The sequence below is a fragment of the Genypterus blacodes genome, unplaced genomic scaffold (assembly GCF_046128005.1).
Source record: "Genypterus blacodes isolate CSIRO-AG114 ecotype Tasmania unplaced genomic scaffold, CSIRO-AGI_Gbla_v1 ptg000013l_1, whole genome shotgun sequence".
In the NCBI taxonomy this organism is placed as follows: Eukaryota; Metazoa; Chordata; class Actinopteri; order Ophidiiformes; family Ophidiidae; genus Genypterus; species Genypterus blacodes.
In genome coordinates this window covers 982,756-1,004,525 of record NW_027466827.1, presented here as the reverse complement: position 1 = coordinate 1,004,525, position 21,770 = coordinate 982,756, and the positions used below count along the sequence as shown (strand labels likewise).

Below are 21,770 nucleotides of genomic sequence, written 5' to 3'. Positions count from 1 at the left end.
TTATCAGGACGTGTTCATTGAGCAATAGGATGAAATAATAGTGATTAATCTGTGTGAGTAGACAGCAATTCCAGGTTCAATCATCCTACATGCTGCTGGTGTGTCGTTTTACAATTTCGCTAAAACATAAGCATCATCCTACAGTCACTACTAAAGCAAGACCCTCTAATACTTGAACTCCTTCACTTGGGGCTGAAACTGGCTCTCTACTAAGAAACAACAATTCAATGTTTTACTACCTCAGCCAGAGAGATGAGCAAGCCTTTCCTCAAGTCTTCTCACGCCGCTTTCTCTGTGGAGGACATGTCAAGGCAATGTCAATATAACCCCAATAGCTCACACAAAAGGACCATTTAAAACTCAATAACTCAATACCAAAGCCTCAAAGCAATTTTATTTGAACTTAATGGAGTTTAATTCAACACAGTTAGTGCACATGCAAAGTATCATATTTGAATATGTGTTTGTACCAAGTGTCAGGTTTTTAAAGTTAAATATTCTAACATTTAGGTAATAAATTAACAAAAACCAAAACATTACCAAAAAACACAGCCCACAATGAGAACACACACACACGGCTTGTAAAGCAGAGTACAGGACAAATTCATAAAACTGCAACGCTCATATGTGTTGTTTTTTCAGAAAATACCTCAAGAATACAAATTCAGTGTAAGACATTACCAAGAAAGAAACATAAACAATCATATCACTCCTTAAAGGTAGTATGTGTAGGATTTTCAATAAGTATTGCACGAGCTAATAGATTGACATAAGTGCTACACTGAATAGCCACTCTGGACTGCTTTCACAGCAGCAAGTTTGATTATCCTCTTCTGATTTTTGCTGCTTTTTGCTACCAGTCTGCCAATAGAGAAGCAAATTGACCCTGGAGACCCAAAATCAAAAAGTTACCTAACAAGGATGAATGGGCAAATCAACAATCACTCAATATTTCATGAGACAGAGAAATATTGAGTGAGTGAGTTCAGGCTCCCCCCCGTTTGGTCAGTGCTGTTTGAACCGTAACGTCCACAGACAAAAGGCATCATTAACACAGGAAACAGTTGAATTAGCAAATACTACACATAGCACCTTTAACAACTCACATTTCCAAGCTATATCTCAGTTTATGATTACTGAAAATACAGAAAGAAAAAAGAAAAAACAGTGCACAAACCATTCAATGAAAACAATCACAGTTGAAGGAGCAATTACAGCATATGTAAGGGGACGTATAGAAAAATGTGCCACCACTCGTGAGGAAAACTTATGAATTAAATATGTTTGTCACAAAGAAGCGCTAAGTGTTGACACTTTTGACATGTTGCTGGGAATCTGATATGTCACCACCATAAAACCACACAAAACGAGTTTGTTCTGCTTATGTGCCTGAGTGATGGAGGTAGAAATGTCCGATGCTGGGCTAATGCTAATATCCAGCAGAGACCAGAATTGATTTGACAACTTCAACATTGACTGAATTGAAATATTGTTCATGTTTAAACTTCGTAAATATGGCTTACTGATGACACAGTCTGCGACCTCATGCCACTGTCAAAAGCATGTTTCATTTTGCCACAAACTGTAAGGTCCAGGGAGAATGTTTTAGACTCTCTCTTCCAGTCTAGTGTTATGGCTTCTCTTACAGCAGAGGTTCTCAAACCTTTAGACTCTAGACCTAGCAGAACATCCGAGCACCGCCTCGCCAACAAGCCATTTCTCAATAAAAACACATTCTATTTGAATCATTTGTGAATTTGAATGAAGTGTTTTGGCGTTCTACCAAGGGGCTACTTCATGTTTGAGAACCACTGCTTACACTGACACTAAACAAACTCTTGAAGGTGAAATAATTAAGCAATTATAAGAAATAATACCTATAGGAGTTAAATTTATGACTCTTGACTATCTAAGTTGGAAAAAAATGTACAAGGCTGCTTTAAAATCAACCATATTTCTTATTCATTAAAGAAACATTTGACAGGACAAAGAATCTGGCTGAAGCACTGCCACATCATCTCCTCCAGAATTCTAAAAACGTTACATTTGATCTCTTTCACTATTTCCATAAATGATGTATAGTCGCTGAGGCTCGCTCAAGTTTTAGAATGTAGCATACAGAATATACTGCATGTATAAATGATGACATAGCATGAAGAGACCTTAACTGGTCCAGGCTTAAAATAACCCCAAAACTATCATTCCTGTAAATTCCTAAGGGCAAATCCAACCAAAAATAGAAGGCAAATGGCTAATGCCCACACGTGACAGGCACATGAAGTGACAGACTGGCCATAAGAGAGAAAACGGCTTTTGGTGATATTTTACATCAAGCCAAATGTGAATCACTTTCTGGAGACTGAGATTTTGTTGAAAATAGGAGGAACTGATGGAATGACTATGAATGACCTATAGCCTACAGATATTATGAGTCCATCCAGGACAAAATGGGAGTTTATTCATCAACCTCATGACTGGACTAGGACTAGACAAGTGAAAACTAAGAGCACCTTTGGAAATCTTTGAATCAAAATATTCATGAAACGGCTTAATTCCAATAGTTCCTTATAAGGGGTTCGCTATCACAACACAAAGCAGAGAAAGTATTTGGTAAGAAACAGAAAAACTCAATGAAAGGACTTGAAGACATGAAGTCACGTTTAAAAAGCTGCATACCTGCTCCAAACTACTGAGGTTATGATAAAATGTAATCCATAAATTTCTATGAAACAGTTTTCCAATGGTACTTTTGCACATTTTTTCCCCAGCGTTGCCATGAGACAGAATCTCATCACTTCCAGCAATGAGGTGACCTTCCCATAGGCTCCCGAGAGGAATCCGAGCAATCGAGTGAGGAGGGAAGGAATGTGGCTACAACGGGGGGAACGGAGATCATTTCTATATGGCTTGGCTAGAAATGACTCAAAAGGAAATCAATTACAGAAAACATCAAGTAAACACAAGGGTTTTTTTATCAATAAACAGTGAAATGTGTTGACGTTTGATTGTCGGCTGTTCCTCAGGCTGAAAGGAACAAAATGAATTCTGGACCGAGGCTCATTTTAAACTTGCATCGTGAGGACAAGAACTTGATCTATTGTGGTTTCATAAAACATATTTGAATATTTGACAGGCGTTCGCAACGTTGCACTTAAAATGCTCACATATATTAACCCAATAAATACCATGATCTTGATTTATCTTGGATACTAAAATGAAGTACCAGCCCTTTTTCAGATTTACAAAATACTGCCTTGTTGTAAGAATATCAAGCACTTTGTCGTCTATAGTTAATGAAGCTGCAAGTGATCTTGAAATGTAACAAGATGTTGATCATCATCAAGTGGAATGGTTCAGTCCCTGAATATGACCACAGGGTTGACTAATTGGACCTGAGATTTTGGCTTATGGTCGATTTTGGCTTGAGGTTCATTTTGTGAGCGTAGACTTGTGTTTTAATGACCATCTCAGCATTGCGCAACTTTCCCGTTTCGACATTTAATACAAGTGGGAACTCCCAAATAAATTCTGATCAAAGGCAGTGTGTTTTCAGGGTTGAGCCCTTTTTTTACACGTGTTGCTAAACCTTAATTCATTCAATATGCTTGGTGTAATCATTTAAATTAGAAGTGACTTAATTGTAATGAAAACCAGGGAAATAGGGGACTTGCAAAGGCATTTAACCTACATTCTCTATCCCCCGATCTCTCTTGATAAAAGGTATAATAGATGGAACTGACAAGGAACTACTCATACTAGGAGTAATCATGGATCATTATGGTTCCAACTAAACTCAAACTCATCTCCCCAAAGAGTCTAACAGAAGCTTCCTGTTTGGAAACGAGTATGAAGTGAATTCACTGACTGTCACCGACATATCAAATACTAAATATCTAGATATAAAAGCAAACCTCACACCACTACAGCTAGTCACATCCCAAACTAAAGGTGAAGAGACCAACAGAAGTTTACTCCAGTCGTGTAAATACGGTCACTTTCACATTAAGATTATACTTGAGTGCGATGATGTGCAGGTGACAGAATCAAACTGCAATCTCCTGTTTTGTTTGTTGAATAAAGCCTGGCATTGTTGTGCGCAGGTTCTGCTTTATAAACTATTTGTGGTGAAGTGAAAGTTCATTTCGATGACACTGAGTGATTTGTAGAGCCTGGGGTAACTGTGATGAGTATTGCTTCAAGGCTATGTGGAACACAAGAGACATTAAATGAGGCGTGCCTGAACATGTGGCAGTTAAAACACACTATCATTACAAAGCTCCATCGTTGACTCGCATAGTTTTTGCATTTCTGGTTCATGGCTTAAAGTAATACGTTACTGTTTTTCCAAATGTACCTCCGTGTCTGAAATGTGTAGGATTATTTATCGGTATTATATTGTGCAAAAAGTAGCCAAACTATTAGCCAGGCAGCCACAGGTGCGTGTGGCCGGATGGTGTGAGCGCAGGTAGATTGGAGATTTTCAGAATGCAGGGCTGGCAAGTGAATTCTGGGTTTGAGAGGAATGATTGGAGGTTGACTAAGCAAAAACTGCTTATCTAGGGCAAAATCTTAGGCAATATGAGTCGGTTTCCTTCTAGAAATTCAGGTAACGCAGGGGAGCGTTCCTGTAATCTAGGACAGGCAAACATAATCGGAGATATGGCGCCATTTCTGCTAGATGGCACGTTTTTAAAAAAAATATTTGAAAATTAGCAAAAATACAAAAATATGCCAGAGACAACCAGCAAAATAGTTTTTCTTTGAGATAAACTATTAAGATCACATAAAAAAGTTTTAACAAGACAAAACTCAAAAACCTACAGGCAAAAAGACATGTGCCCATCAGCAAAAAGGCAATAAAAGATGAAGGGCAATGAGGGTAGTGGAAGGGTTGTGCTGGGCCAGTGATTGATCTAATTTGGGGTTAAATACTGGTTACACATTGGTGGAGATCTTGTACTTGGGCGACATGTTATTGTGGAACCAGATAAAACTAAATATGACGCCCATGGTTTTAGGAATCTTCTCATCGTAGGCAAATGTCATGGCCTCGTGCAGCGGTACCTTCACCACCTCAATAAGCTCGCCCTCTCTTGGCTCGCCTCCGCCTTCGCTCACACGATTGTCGTCCGACACCTCGGCGTAGAACATGGTTTGCTTAGAACCCGTTATGCCAACGCCAGACCTGGGGAGAGAAGTAGAGGATTAGAAGTCATCTATGTTTGCAGTTGTGTTTTTCAAGAATTCACATCAACATTTATCCAGTTACTGTTTATCAAAATCAGTGCATCAGGTTTATAAATATTAAGACAGAGCCGGCTTGCTATCTAATATACAAGACATCTGACCTCGTGCAATCTGTGTAAATCTTTATGAATTGGACGTGTGCCTGTATTTCTCTTGTCTGTGCCTGTTAGTAGCTTCGCCACACAGTAAGTCTGTGTCACATACACTCTCATAGGGGTCATGAGGGTTAAGATGATACCCATCTATTTAATGGGAGCAGCCCACACATAACAACGGCAATAGACACCACCAACACAGCCAGAGGAGGTGTGCGAGTCAAATCAAAAGCAAGCTTATGAGAGCTGTCCATCATAGCTGTCCAGGTGCTGCCGCCTCATGAGGGACTGCTTCGCTCCTGCACTTTCAACTGTGGAGTCTGAATGTAGCCTGTTAATAATGTGTTGACAATGATGGATGGGTTAGAGCCAAGAGACAAGATGCTTCTTTCCACCTCACTGACGTGACCCCAACACTTTTAGTTTCTTTTCCTTACGGTTATACAATCCTGCAACTGTATCTGCTCTAGTCCGGAAAACTGTTGTTGTGTTTCTCTGCCGTTTGTGCTGGTGCCATGTTTATTGTGTCTGTCGCACCACAGGACGTTTCTGGGGAGGAGCAAGCCCTGCTACCTATAAATGTGGATGAGAACATCCCTGTCTCTGTCCCTCTGTCCAAATATTCATTGAATAGAGCACAAATACAATAGTTTCCAAAAACTAATTTAGACTTTAAGACATTTGTGGTGCTATCCTGGAATTGAAGCATTTTTAATAGTCAAAAGAAGAAAGAAAGCTGTAAATTCAACTGAGGTGAGGGTTAAGAAATTAAATAATAGGACAAAAGCTCCCACGGCCATTTGTACAGAGAGATCTGTAAACGTGTCAATACAACCAACGTATTTTCCTAAAGTCTAAGCTAAGGGCAATTTCAATAAAAACAAATGTGTGAACTAACTTACCTGTAAGAAGTAATCCTCTTAAGTTTGGAAACAGGCACATCGTAGCCACACTCCTCCAGCACCTCCTGCCGGGCAATCTCCTCCAGGGAGAGGTCGGGTTTGTCCACCAGCCCGGCGCACAGCTCGAAGGTGATCCCCGCCGAGGCTGGGGGCCGCAAAGAATTTTCCCCTTCTGAGGCCGACGGGCCCTCCTCCGACTCGGGGGCCGTGGATTCGCCGGGACCCCCCTCAGCTTTCTCAGCGGCTTCGGGCAGCTTCGTCCTGGTTCTTTCCAATTCACACATGTATACAGCTGGTGGCGGAAAGAGGGAAAATAGATACACACATACATAAAAATGAGCTGGCAATGCTTTAATGTGAAGAGGAACAAGAAACACGTTGTAGCACCGTTGTGCTCACTGCATAAAAACAGATACGGCCCTGTGAACTTTTCTCGTCCTTTTTTCTTAAAGTGCAACTGCAGAATGACTTTCTAGGACACAGTAACTCTATTTTAGAATGGTTTAGTTACTGCTTGAATCCCTGTTGTTCCATAAACTCCAAAATCACCTTAACAAACACGACACCATCAATTTAATAGAGAATCTGAAGTACCAGAACACAATTTCAAAAACATTCAAATACTACCACTACTGCACCAGAACACATAACTTCCACAAACTCCTATACAAACTATTAAAACGAAAAGAATGTCTGAACATTGCTTGTGTTATTGTCGCTTTTTGAGCTTGTTGTATTTCCCAACAGCAATGAGAGAAGAGAGGGAAAAAATGACATCAAGGCTCAGACTTCCTTGAATTTAGCACACCGCAGTGTGTAACAGTCCCTGGTGATTTCTAACAAAGGAGGTTAGGCTGCTTTGTAATGGGGCCTCTTGCGGTCTATTTATGAGACTGTATTGTTGCAAAGATCCAGTTGAATAACACACGGCTTCTAAGTGTGCAGCTTCTAAGTGAAAGTGCCACCAACACAGACAAGCAAAGTTCTACTTTCAAGACAAGGAAGGGTAAAGGAATTAGGCGAACTGCAGATACAGATTCTTCCTTTTCTTGGTGAAGAGAGAAAATGACTTTTACCTGGACGGAACTGCTTGACGAGCACAAAGCAGTGTGAGGTGGTGTTGAAGATCAGCACTGATACACTGAGGGAAATGGGGAAAGAGAATACAATGATTAAAGACAGAATATCCTGCAACAAGTGAGGGATTTGCCTCAGACTGCTTGAAAACATTAAGGAGGAATTTGTGTGGGTGTTAAATTGTCGGATATGATGATTTAAATAATGAAACAATTAAAATGGCATGGACTAAATGATGGAAGTGATGGCAGTGACATTTCAAACAGACAATTGCTTTAAATTAGTATCACAGGTGTCTTCAATCTTATAATCACTCACTCAGGCTTTTTAAATGGAAGAAAGGTTTCTATACTCTACTGTGTGCATGGACAATTACTATGAAACCTTTGCTTTGACGGGGAAAACACATTGTTATACTTCTATACTCTCCTCAAGCAGCACAGCGATGCACACTGAGGGATAATAGACCAATTGGGCAGCTGCATCAAGCTTCTTCCCCGTAGCATTCCCGAGCCTTGTACTTTGTGGGTGTGCCCTGCCAGGTGTGTAGGTGTGTTACATGTCGATGTCATCTCATTTTACATCATGACTCATTGAAAAATAACAATTCTTTTCCTTCTTTGAATCCATTAAGATGTAAAACAAAGTTGATACACCTGATATCCTGTGTGCTTCCCACCTCCCATCCCCAAAATGTCTTTAGAGTTTGTGTCTGCGATTGACACAAACTAAAAAGCAGCAACACGACAGGTGTGGAATAAGAACAAAGGTCGGTGTAATACAGTACTGCTACTGCCAATGACCTCTGCTACCAGGTGGTTCAGTGATGTGTATGCGTGTGTGAGACCTGAGTGGAGACTTGAGGCTTGTGGTCAAGCGTTGGGAAAGCGGATGTGTCTGAGGACTCAGGAAGCCCTGCCCTGTCTTTCCCATGGTGCGACAGACCAGGAGACTGCTGCTGCTGCCGCTACTTCTAGCCTCCAGCTGATACCGCCTGCTCTCAATTGTTTTAAGATCGGTTTGCAATACAGGCATTTCTAGTGACAACCCCACCAAAAGTCAGGTATCTAACAACTGCTACCTCTTAACCTTACAGCTTGATGAGGGAATAGAAACTCTTGTGCCAGAATAATATGAATGTAGAGCACAGGTATGTACGAGACAACATGGCAGATTTGGACCAAAAGTGGGACGCACAGGCCCGAGGCATGGAAGCTGTCCCCTGAGGCCGGTCTGAGCCTTGTATAGCTGTTCCACACCATTACTGCTGTTCTACTGCTTCCCACTGAAAAACACACGCACTAATGGTTAAACCAAGAAGCAGGCTAAACGAACGCTCAGGACATTTCATGCACCGTTAGACTCCCAGCTTTCCCTGCAGGGCTTCCGGCTGGACAGCGGGTAAAACTGGGTTATGGCAGACATATGAGGAGAGGGTCCAAGGTGAGAATGAGTTGGAAAGTAAGAGCTCACAGTATCCAAGCAGGAGAATTAGGCTTTGGAAGATACAAAAGTTTAATCTTCTTTTAATGCGATTCCATTAGATACCTTCGATCTAGAGATGACCTAATTCAGTTTGACACCCCGAAACACCCAATGATCATCAACCAACCAATACCACATAACCATATATGAATAAAAGACACAGAGCTTAGACGCAAACCATTTCTTTTAACCATTTGTGAAATGTCTCCACACCTGCAAATGTAACTGAATGGCTATGATTGCTCAGTTCACAGTGGGTGTCAAAGAAGATCCCTCCAAAAGAGATCAATGTTTAATCGAAGACAATCAAAACCACTTTGAGTCTCCCTCCAGCTGACCGCAAGTAAACAATGTAACCTGTCACGGCGCATGATGTAAAAATGATTAATGGAGCCAAATACAGAGAGGTCACAGAAGGAAAACTGCTCCATTGCACCTGAAGGGAGTCCAGAGAGAGAGAGAGAGAGAGACATTGGCCAGCCCAGAGTTTTGACTCACAGGAAAACCTGATGATCACAGATGACTGAGAACGGATCATTAAATAAATGTGCATCCTGTCAGTAGAAAAATAAAACCGTGATTGCATCCAGAGTGACAGTATTATCAGGTGTGACACTCACAGTCCTTTGCCTCTCTGACACAGACATGGGAAGCAGGCAGACTGTAGCAGTTGCAGTGCTAGAGACCTATAAACACGCTGTTTCTAATGGCTTTATCTCTCTAGTTTCCCATGGTCTAAATGTGTTGCACTGACAGAAACTCATACCGTACACTCACTAAAACACTCACTGGAAACATGCAACCTTTACGCAAACACTCCAATAAACACGTAGGTGCCAAAATAACAGATAGCATCTGAATGGACACTCAGAGACCTGCATCTTTATTAGCTAACTAACCAGAGCAAACACCTCTTACTAAGCATTTCATGAACAAGTGGAAACTACGGTTCATTATCTTTATTCAGCAATTAGCCGTACATATCATTTTACAATCTCAGGCGGTATTTCTTCTAATCTATTGACATTTCTTGTCAGTGCCTGCTGAGAAGAACATTTTCTGCACCCTTTAACAAAAACGCAAAACAATCCTGGACCGTTTCAGCGTAAACTCAAGCAGGTTTACAGTTTGGTACAATTGCCACCTAGGGATGAGGTGAATGTTCCTGTGGGCTATTTTCTCTGGGAAGTATCGGTTTGTGGGTTAACTGCTTTTGTCTCTGTGGTGCTATTTTTTACGGTGAACTCAAGGACCACTCGTAGGGGGGTCAAAGTGGAGCAAAGCGAGCTTAAATGACCTGAGACGTACCTAAGGGCGTCGCGGTAACGTGGGCATGACAAGACCATAGGAGCCAGCGGTTTGACACAAATGTGTGATATTTCTCTAACAGTGTCCCCCCCCCCCCCCCCGTGAAGCGCCAACATTTACTGTCATGCAGAATAACACGAGGACGAATTGAACAAAAACAAGGCTTGTTTTTGTATCTTCCCAGTTCAAGGCTCGCTCGTCTTCGTGATGCCGGAGCACAAAAGCATAAATCAACATTCCTGTGAATTAGAGAGACACTCCTTGGAGGGTTTAAAGTAAAAGGTATAAAAGAATACACTTAAACAAAGTTGAGTGAGTTATATACAGCAAAAAGAGAATGATATGCTCCCTGTAGGCATCATGTGTCATAATTAAGAGTTACAAGAATCGACAAGTATTGAATTATTAACCGATTATGCACACAAGTAATAAAACAGCAATGACAGATGATCCAGACCACACGTACACAAGTGTTCACATCAACACAACGGCTGCTGGAGACAGGAATGCAACAAAACAAACTAAACGGCATTATACACTGTGCATGTGTGTGTGTTGACAAAATGTGTACAAGTCAAGCAAGGGTGGAGGAACAGAGGAAACCACAGAGGAAACATTAACCAACGAATGTGCCATAGAAGTCATATAGGTTGAGTTTTGTGCAATCGCGACAGATTTGATGAATACACAATTTTGATTTACACAATATAGAACTCATACAGTTTCGTTGTTTATTTATGCACATGACAAAGAAGGAACTGATGGTTGAAGCTTTCAGGACCAAATAACGCCAATTGATTCCTCCTCTGAAGAATTCTGGGCAAAGTCGTTCCTAATTCTGGTTCCAAAAAGTGGCTGTTCTCAGAGCAACAAATGATTCAGTTTGACACTTGGACCTCAATCTCTTTGAAGGGGAAAACATCTGCTAAGATGCAGAAATGCTGCCGTTTTTAAAATTTCATAGGCATATCAAACATTGTTTAGAGGTCCAATCTGTTTTACGAGACGTATTCTGCAGCAATGTTCCTAACCTACTCTTACAAGCTGCTATTATTTTTTCAAATAATGGTTTTGACAGCTCAGCAGCAGGCTGTCTGGCCAGCTGTACCAGCTCAGTGTGTCTGAGTAAGTGTGATGGCACGTGTGTATGAGTGTGTGTCTATCTAAGGGTGTGTGGGTTGGGCAGCGGTGGATAAAATATGCTTCGGTATTTACCTGTCGTGGGTTTGCATGAAGTCCCAGGATTTCCTTGTGCCGTTCTGTGGACGAACAAGACAACACAAACATTAAGGAACATAATTATCATAGGACATTTTAGTCATTATATACTCGGATTAAGACGCCGACAATCCCCAGTTGCATAATTTAAGCTGCAGACTTTGTGTGTGCAGTGTTTGAGGTGATTATGAAGGTGTATACATGATCTGGCCTTTCACACCCTTTGTAGCATGTAACTGGTATGACCAGGTGTCAGATCATCTCTGACTTACTTCCAAAGCTTATTGTACGGACACACCCAACCAACATATCAGCAGAGGCCAAGCAAAACATTGAACACTGCAGCACACTTGACATTCTCAAAAGTGCATTTGAGTTACATGTTCCTAAACAGCAGTCAGGTCTTAAACTGTGATTCAACTAGTCTCTCCTTTGAAACACAACATACAAGAAAAACGCGATAACAATGTCACTCTGTCAGTCATTTGGGGGATTTTGGCAGTGATTTTGTGGAGTGCAGAAACTGATGAACAGTCCAAACTATAATAGAACATATAAAGAATAAACAGATGGGCCTTTACAAGCTGGAATGAGTTGCAGGGGAAAAACTCCTTATGACTAAATGCTAGAACACGTCCTGCGGTTACTCAACTTCAGAGACAGAAGCTCTTCTGATTGTTTATGTGCCCTGTGGTCACGTCAACAGGACGCGCAGCTAAACACTCCTTCAGTCAAATTCCAACCAGGGCCATTACCATCAAAATGCCAGTGCAGGTGCGTGACCGGCACAAATGAGGTAACCGACGCATCTCCACATCCTGGCAACTCACTGTTTTGCCGCCAACACATTATCTGAAGTGCTGGTTCATCACCTGGCATACGTTCCAAATCTATGTGTCAATGACTTCACGTCCTGATAAGCCTGGGTCACCCTGAGGTTACATCCATTCATGGCGAATTCAGGGCGAATCAAATATGGATGAGTGAAATATTACGACTCAGCTCGTTTGAAGGTATTGTGTACAGTGCGATTTCTGAACACATTCACATCTAATCTGTAAATAGTACACGAATAAGAGTATCCCCCTCTTAATTTAATAAAGAAATATGGAAATGTTGGCCTACATTTTCTATGCCTGAGGGAATATGGCCTTGACTCAAAATTTAGGCTGCTCCTCCTATCCACCCACGAGCTCTTTAGGCCCAGTGGTGACAGCTTTACTAGAGCAGGCTTATTCCAACTACAATGGATGCGTGTGCAGATGCAGTGGGAGCACCACCCAAGAACTGGGAGGAGGTGAAAGGGAAAACTAATTGCACTGATAAAATCAGGAATAATAAGACTACTGTTGTAGCAACAGGGTTGGAGTTGCTGTCGCTGAATCCTTAACAAAAGATGATAAGCCTTGCATAGGTGTGTGATCTACTGCAGGGCTGTTGGATTGGGCCACATTATATTGGTAACCATAACTACCGATTGCACATCACAAATAAGGTTATAGCGTTATAATTCTACATTTACATGCAAGTATGGTGAGGATTTAAAACAAAAGTGAGAGAGTCGTCATCAACCTTGTGCAGGACGGAGCAGGCCACGCCCACAGGGCCTCAATGTGCAGAGAAGTCAGCAAAATGACGTTCATGCATCATTAACTTGGATATTGTGGTGTGAAATGAGAGCATGAAGCCAAAGTGTGTGTAGGTTTAGTTAGAGTATGACTTTATGTTCTCTTTCATTAAATAACTCCCACTGATTAAAGTGTGTCGTCTTGTCACTGTTGGAAAGTTATACGCCAAATTCTAAATACGATATCCAGTAGCTAAGAGAAACTAAATATAGATGTTTCCTGCTGTGGTTGATAAGTTTTAAGCCTGGCATGGAAAGATCTAACATTTCCCGAAAATGCTGGAGGAGCTGGAATGATGTCATCCTCTCAGGTAAACAGATTGCAGATATTAAAGCATACCGTGTAGATAAGGTGGGTGCTTAACTCGCTACAAACATGGGTTAGAAGCCTGCAAGTGCATAATCACAGCACAGCTTCGAGTAATTTACGGTTTAAAAAAATAAAAAAATGAGTGAAAGGCAGAGTGGAGAGCACTCATCTATACACCGACATCTTCAGAACTGCAATCTGTGCAGGCATGCCAGTGAAAGGTGCTCCGCAGGCAGTCTATCAGTGTAATAACTAACACAAGCCCGTCATGTCAAACAGGCTGAGTGTCTAACACGCCATCATTACTCCTGCAGGACAAGCCGGGGCCGCGCCCATCTCGCTTTCCCATCAGCGAAAGCAAAAGCGGCGCGCAGGCGTACGTGTGATAAGTGACTTGTCGTGACTGAGGTTGGTGCTGCGCGTCAAACGGCTTGGTGCCTTGAGTGTTTACTGAATTATGTATGAGAGAGGTGAGGGTCTCTGCACCTCACATGTTTAAAGTTCATTAAACCAATGGGGGGGGAAGAATGGAATATGTTTGATGAATACTTAAACCGTTGCATTATGATTCATTAAAAACCTTGGCACACTGTGAAGCAATACAACAACCCTGTAATAATGTATTTGTTGTTGACATTAGTTCCAATCTAATTGCGGAGGCAGTTGCTGTTGTTGTTGTTGTATGGGATTGTACTCTAGTTTAAGGTGTTCCTAATCATTTGAACAGGTCTTAGGTGCTTCTTGGAGACAGAATGCAAAGCAAACCTCAAACCCTTGAGCTTGGCAAGAAGACAGTTAGAGTGTGTGTGTAATGATGTAGTGGTGGTTGACTATCCCAGGTGTTCACACAAAACCTCACAGGAATGTGCCCTCGGTCCAATGATGGGTCCGATTTCAAAATGTGATAATTATGTGTTGCGAAGTAAAAACCTGCAAACAGAGTTGAAGTTTGACTGAACTGAAAAAGGAAAAGATGAAAAATGACATCAAAAGAGTTTTTAATTTAGAGTTTTGTTTTCCCCTTCCTCTGAGTGTCTTTTGTTTGCGCCGTTCCATTGCTAGTGTAAGTTGGGGGGGAAAAACGGGCAATGTTAACATTCACCGTAACCCATCCACGATCTAGATCTAGAAATCTAGGTTTGGTGCGATTTGGTGTTTTTCCACTTCCCTCCGGCACTCCTTGGGTGTGATTTCCATGGAAGGGGAACCTCCCTGGTGTGGGCGGGCCGAGCATGGTGATCAGGTCAGAGGGAGCCAGCCGATCACACTGACTGAGCGATATCGCTTTATCAGACAAATCATTACACTTTCAACTTCAGGACGTTTCACTCAGCGGGGCAGCAAACTCAATCAATTTGCAATCAGTGCACACGGCTCTTTGATGTCGGTTCCACAAGAACCGAGCCCTCCAAACCTCAGGGAATTTGCTCTTTCAACCAGATGCCTCCGCCCGCCAGGAAGCACGGTCAGAACACTGGGGTCTCAGCTTGGCCCGGATAGACCTTGAGTGTAGTTGAAAAGGAAGCGACTCATTTTCAAGATCTCTTCCTTTTCATAAAGACAAAGAGAGGCAAGAAGAGACATTGTTATTCCACCAGGTAGTGTCAGCATTTAGTGGGTTAATGATGCTACTTTATTATATTCTGAATTCTGGGAAGACTGTATAGAAAATGTGGCCGAGGTTCCCAATTATCTTGACTCTTATTTGTTTACTGTAATCACACCAAAGGAGTCACCATTGATTTAGCGTGATTGATCTTTAAGGCATCACAACAAAGGTGACACATTTCTTTCCCAGGAACCACATGTGAGGCAAAACTACTCAGATGGCAAACTGGCACTAACCAACGTGGGTTTTACCACACACACACACACACACACACACACACACACACACACACACACACACACACACACACACACACACACACACACACACACACACACACACACACACACACACACACACACACACACACACACACACACACACACACACACACACACACACACACCCTGTCACCACTCACAGATGGTGGGGTTCCCCTCATTACTCAGGCCACTTGCTGGGGAAGGGGGGCAACATGAATGGCTCTGGGGCAACAGAGAATCATGGCTGACATGGATTACAGCAGAGAGATTAGCCCACAGGGAGGGAGGGAGGTAGAGAGGGAGGAAGAGGGAGGGAGAGAGAGGGAGAGAGAGAGAGAGAGAGAGAGAGAGACTACACAGGACCTTGAATTTAATGTGGTCCCTCTGGCTTTGGGCATCAGAAATGACAGGCCCCTGTGTGAATGGCTATTGTAGAGAGGGATGTATGGCCTTGATCTTTTAGGTGCTTAAAGTCTAATAACCATCACATACACACAACCTCCTGCATCGGATACATTAAAAAGCGGGCAGCTGCAGCAGAAAAAAAAACTTGGGGAAAAAAATGAACTCCCGCCCTGCTCTGGAATACAAAAGCACCCTTTCCATCCCGACATGTGCTCCCCACTTCTCCTGGACTTGGCTTTAGTTCTTGTTCTCTCAAAGGCAGCAGCTATGGCATATACAATGTACAAAAGGAAAAATAATGAATTGGCGCTTTAAAGATGTGGTGACGACAATATCAAATTCAGGCTACGAGCATCAACTGGCAGTACGACCTGTTTATATTCATGCAGCTGAAACTGATGAACTGATTAGTCACTGCAGATTATTTAGCTGCTGATTCATTCATTCAAAGTGAATCCATATGCTGTCTTCAATCACAGTTACTGTACAGTGAAACCCGTTACGCAAGCTTTTAATTTGAAAGGCATAACTTACTATATATATAAAAAGGTAAGGCTACAGATAAAGGCCCGGCTCATCCTCCCGGCTCACTTCTCTCTGCGGTATATGCAAATTAAAAAAAGGAACTGGCCACTTTTTCAGCATTTAGGGGTCACTTGCTGTAAGCTAAACAGGATGAATAATTCAAGATGAATAATTCAAAATGTTATAATGAACGACTGGAATGTTATTAGCTGCTCCACATAACAAACTGTGAATGAACACAAGCACCAGGCAGCAAAGATAAGAGGGGTTTCCCAGAGTCAATGAGGGACAATCGCCTGCTTTGTAAAATGAGGAGAAGGAGGCAAAACAAAACACCAATAAATACTAATGATCGGGTGAAGCCTCTTCGGCATGACACTGACTTTGAGACTGTGTGTGTGTGTGTGTGTGTGTGTGTGTGTGTGTGTGTGTGTGTGTGTGTGTGTGTGTGTGTGTGTGTGTGTGTGTGTGTGTGTGTGTGTGTGTGTGTGTGTGTGTGTGTGTGTGTGTGTGTGTGTGTGTGTGTGTGTGTGTGTGCCTATTCCAGCGAGTGTCCATAGCCAGTCTGCAGATGTAGTGTGGAACATAAAAGGCTTGGGAAGAGATGCACCCTCAGTGTGATTGAAAAGGCTTTGTGGGGAGTCCCTGAACGCCCCCCTCCTGAGCGGCACAGGAGAGATGCTGAGGATGAAAGGGGAGACAAGACGGAGAGGGGAGTCCACCGTCGTCTCCTTTGTTGTCCATCTGCTGTCTTAGCCGTTCTGCCATTCTCTTGACAAGCTTAACCCCCCCTGTTAACCCCCCCCACCCTCCTCCTCCTCCTGTCACAGGTGTGAACCCCAAATGGTAGAAAACTCCTCACTTACTCAGCTCCCCTCACCACAAGTGCCTCGCTCATTCAGTTTTCTGATTAAATTGAAAGCATCGCAACAAAAGAGAAACGTTCATTAGGAGCGGCGCCCCTTTTTCTCCTTTGTCACTTTACAACATACAAAGTTACAACAATTAAAAAAGCTTGTTTTCCACTCTTGAGTATCAAGTGTTCGTTTGTTCCCTGAGACAAAGTGGAATCCGGTTTGACAAACTATTCTCATTTCAGAGGCACTCCAAGGGTTCATCAGTGGATACGGCTATACAGAAGAGTACATGGAAGTGCAGGTCAACACTTCGCTCTCGTTCAGTCAGCCACATTAGGAACGTTATGATTTGATCCCGGCCATGACGCAGAAGCACGTCGGGCTCTGCGTGTTACAGACTTCATGAATGATAAAAAGCACCATGAATGATTAACACTTAAAGAGGAAGTGGTCTGAAGACAAATGTTTTGTAGAGAATGGCACATTTGCTGAAGGCATACATTAAAGTGAAAGTAGAACAGCAACATTAACACGCCCTTATTACATAAATGAATAAATACATAAAAGAGAAATATAGAAAACTCAAAATAAGAAAAATACGACTCAAATGAACGTAAAAATACTTATGCAAGGGAGTTCTTTTCCCACATTCACAAGCATATAACCTAATAAAGATGTGTTTATTAAGTCAATAATATTGATCAGGCGCTTTGTCATCAGTCACAAATCCATCCAAAGTGGTTCTTAAATGTTCGCATCAATCATCAGAGGTCAAACATCATCAACTTTTCCAACTGTGCAAAACACATCACCAGGATTTCTATTGTTTACAGCAGAAATCTGACTCATCACCATGGGAACCACCAGTGGTACATGTCACACAGTCTGAGAACCACAGTGTCTATCTGGATCCACTGACAGCTGTGTTTACGTCTCGATGCTGAGCTGGATGTTAGAAACATTTGAACTACTTAGCGATGCAAATCCACATCAATTGTGCAAAGAGGTGAAGCTCCACTGAGGGTTTCGTGGCTCTCGCACGCGCTGCTGAAGCTAATGTTGATTCAATTTAACAAAGTTTAAAGTAATTGACCTCATGTCCAACGTGGAATAAGGACTTTAAACACACCTACTGTCGCTAATGTCATCAAACCTCTTCACACTAATGTAAAACATGTGCTAACGGTGATGCTACTGATGCTACTGCCAAACCTATGCAGCATCAGGCTACTGTTAGCGTGCTAACTAGCGTTTAAAGAAGCTGCCTGGAAGGTGCCACGTATACAGGGCAAACAACAGTGGCCAAACGTGGTTAAAACGCAAAGAATACAAAGACTAAGAGTCAGCACGAGTGACACAAACGGCTGCTGTCAGTGTTGTTTAGCCGTGTTATGCTAGCTGCTTAATGAATGGGGGTTGGGCTAGCTCGTAGCATCCGCCAGCTACTCTCCATGCGAGAAGGCTGTAGTTTCGACTCACCTGGTTATAGTGCACCCTGAACGGCTTCAGGTAGTTGGAGTTCTCGCATGGGCCGACTTCAATGTTGCTAATTTCTTCCATAGTTTGCACTTTGAGCGAGACTGTTGGCCCACGGATGACTATTTCTCCCCGGACACAAACTGACAGTGAAGGAATTCTACGGAAGCCTGGCAAGGACACGAGGGTCGTAAACGTCAAACCGGCTGGAAATTTAATTAAATATATCTGCTGGATGCTCTGCGTGTGATGTCATTGCATCAATATATTAATGAATGTGCATTTAATGCGGGTTTATTCACGTAATGGTGGATTTTATTTTTCATGATGGTTGATTGATAAATGCTGAGCTTTAGATAAACCTTTCAAAGTATACAGTAATTGCTAATCTGCATTTTTTTTGTTTACACCCCAAAATGTCAGAGTACACTATCACTAAGTTAATGATTGTATGTAAAATTTAATTTAGGCAAAAACTGAAGACTAACCGGTCAGGAGATGGCCATGGATGTCCGAACTTAGCTTCCATTACATTCAAACGAGCTGGTTGGCCCCAGGGAAACAGCACAGTCATAGGTCAAATAAAGGTGACACAACAGTTACTGTTTGACCCTGAGGAGAGCTGCAGTATTCATAGAGGGCATGGTTTTAGTGAAATTTTCCATTATTTCCTATTTTAACACAAGGGTAAGAGAAAACAATGTTAACGTGCCCAACAAAGGTTTCGCCTTAGATCAAACCTGATATGGCCACCATCTCCACAATGCTGAGTAATGAATAAAATAGGTGTGGTAGCTCTTTCTCACCATCTAAGCCTTGGAAGGCAAGGCTGAATGATGTCATCCTCTCACATCAATAATAGTCTTATAATGGAAAACAATCTGCAGAGTTCCAATCTTGATTGGTTTGACTTCCTCCACCAAAGGAGCCCCAGTCCACCCAGGCCTACACAAGGCCAGGATGTAACACTTTTGCGAGCTGATTTACATCTAAATAAATACAGCTCTAGACGAAACAATATGTGGACCCACAAAGAGGAACCGGCGTCTCTCTTCTGGGCAAGCCCACCTTATATTGCCCAGTCCGGCCAAGCTGCAGGTCCAGATAAGCTGGGAGGGACTGCTGACTGGAAGCATTGTACAGTAGCCATGCTGCTTTCACAGGCATCAGGGGGTTTTTTTGTTTTAGAAATCACGACAGAAGAACAATGTGATATGAAACTAATGCAAAAAGAAGAATAAAAAAAGCAAAAGCAAAACAAATGCATTTCATTTATACATTAATGATGCAATGTCCTGGCACCTAATCTGTAAAAAGGAGGAACTCCACATACACACCACATACACACCCTTGACAAAACAAACATTCACTTCAAACTGCGGATGATTTTTTAAAAAGTGATGTAAGTTCTATAAAACGACTGTTTTGACTCATTGAGCTGCTTTGTGTCTGTGGTTCTGCTTATGTACACGTAGAAGCAAAGGTGAATTGAACAAGTTGGCAGGTATTAAGTGATGCATCCTTTTGAACTTCAGCTTGAACTTTTTGACCCCTCCATCTTTAATACACAGCAAGGAGTGTGATCATTGAAAGAGACATAAAGCTCAACAAAAGCTACATTAGACATCACAGACGGTAATTGTATGGTTGAATGTTTGTGGTGATAAAGAGCTAATATTCCTGCGTTCATTTATTGATGAAAGTTACGTTATCTTCTATCTTCTGTATATTTTACTTTATTTGTACGTATTCAGCGTAAGATGACTCAGGTCAATTACAGGTTGGAATGAGCTGGAGGAGTGAATTACTAAGTAATTGACCTGGTTATATCTAGAAATGGCATATTGGTTTCCTTAGTTGGCATACAAGGAGATGAATCTGAACTTTGAGCAAAACAAAATCATTGCACACTAATAAGAATGGAGAACTCTCTGAAGCTACAACATACTTTCATCTGTATCCTCTCCAGGGCCTCAATTGAGCATCACCCCCCTAATAACCCCCCAAAAATGTTATCTACTCCTCAATTCTTGGTCTGGGGCACCCACAGCGTGTTAATCCCGTCCCTTCCAAGAATACGTTGGTGCAGGGCCCTCACAGTCAGGACTGATTACCGTCTGCATGCAGCTGACGCAGGCCAGGCTTCCTCAGGCTTAACATAACGCCAAGACTGGAGCCGCCTGAAGTCCCCAAGCCTCCTCCCGTCTGTCCCCTACACTGTCTATCCTGCTTCACCTTTTTCTGTTGTGCTGTCTTTTGATCTCTCTCTTCATCATGCAACTTCTGTCTTAACGTGAATATGATTTAAGATTTCCCATCCTGACAAGAAATACATTTAAACAAGAAAACAAGAGGGTGAACTTAAAATATAGTGAAAACCATGTTTGAGCCAAGGAACCATCAGAAACTTTGAACTTCCCTTATTTTAAAGGGAAACCCCTCTAGTGGTCTATCCATAGCATAGTTTATCAGCCAGGGTCAAGCAGGGATTTGGACCAGGGCCTCAGGGAATGCACTTAACCAAGGTGGCTGCTGTACCTCTGTTAGCGGGTTCAGGGTGTGGGTCAAGATGCCTAGCGCCCGCCCGTCCACCGGTCTGGACGTTGAGCCGCCACTCGCCTTGTCCAGGAGACGCTCCTAAATCCTCCCACGCGAGTCTGGACTTCAAAATAGCGGCACATGTCAGGAGGGCAACCCGATAACATAGCACAGGAGTGTGTACGTTAGAGGTGTGTGAGGCGGGTGAGGATTTGATGGGGAATTCATGGTGAAGACAGCAAAACGCAGCCATATCTCTCAAGGAGCTGTGGCTGTAGACGTGGGTGCGAGAAGTCAGTGCAACTCTGCTATAAGTCTTCATGCTTGAATGAACACATTCTGAAGACACCGGTCTAACTCTAACTCTAACTCTAACACATAACATGACAAATAAGCATATTTCACCCCAAAATGTCAAAGTATTCCTTTAACAATAATGGATTTTGTCTCAAACTGAGCTCACACAGTATGTCAACGTTGTTTCAACCGTTTACATCAGCGTCTATTCAATGTCAGGATGTTTACAGAGAATAATCCCGGGGAAAGAGATGGACAGAACCTCAAAGTGTTTTAATAGAAACAGTTCCGCAGTGCAGCCAGGTGTGTGGCACATGGATGGACTGGGATAAAGATGGCTGCTCCTTCCAAACAGAGCCTAAATTAAGGGTTGGAATTGTCTTGTGAATAGAAACCCCTCCTCCTCCTCTGCAAAACCCACCTCTCAAGGCCATTGTAATGTAAAAGCTCCACTCAGGCTCTTGTATTTTTAGGGAAAGCCATTATTGTTATGTTCCCTTGTCGCTTGTGTGCCCCAGGATATGTTCCCTG

The 21,770-nt window shown here is 42.4% G+C and overlaps 1 protein-coding gene across 1 annotated transcript; it reads right to left on the bottom strand.

Annotated features, from left to right (window-relative positions):
- Positions 1–385: 385 nt before the first annotated feature.
- nudt14 (nudix (nucleoside diphosphate linked moiety X)-type motif 14) lies at positions 386–18,562 on the bottom strand. The gene is made up of 5 exons (XM_076167648.1): positions 18,408–18,562; positions 11,330–11,373; positions 7,321–7,385; positions 6,245–6,536; positions 386–5,185 (listed from the first exon to the last, which is right to left on the bottom strand). Exons 1-5 carry the CDS (start codon positions 18,486–18,488, stop codon positions 4,936–4,938), a joined length of 732 nt encoding a protein of 243 aa, XP_076023763.1. The 5' UTR covers positions 18,489–18,562; the 3' UTR covers positions 386–4,935.
- Positions 18,563–21,770: the final 3,208 nt, after the last annotated feature.

Coding starts and splice junctions, on each gene's coding strand:
- nudt14 (XM_076167648.1), bottom strand. CDS start 18,488: ATGGAAGAAATTAGCAACATTGAAGTCGGCCCATGCGAGAACTCCAAC. Junction 11,374..18,407: donor TCAGGGTGCACTATAACCAG/GTGAGTCGAAAC, acceptor GTTCGTCCACAG/AACGGCACAAGGAAATCCTG. Junction 5,186..6,244: donor AAGAGGATTACTTCTTACAG/GTAAGTTAGTTC, acceptor TTCTCTCCCCAG/GTCTGGCGTTGGCATAACGG.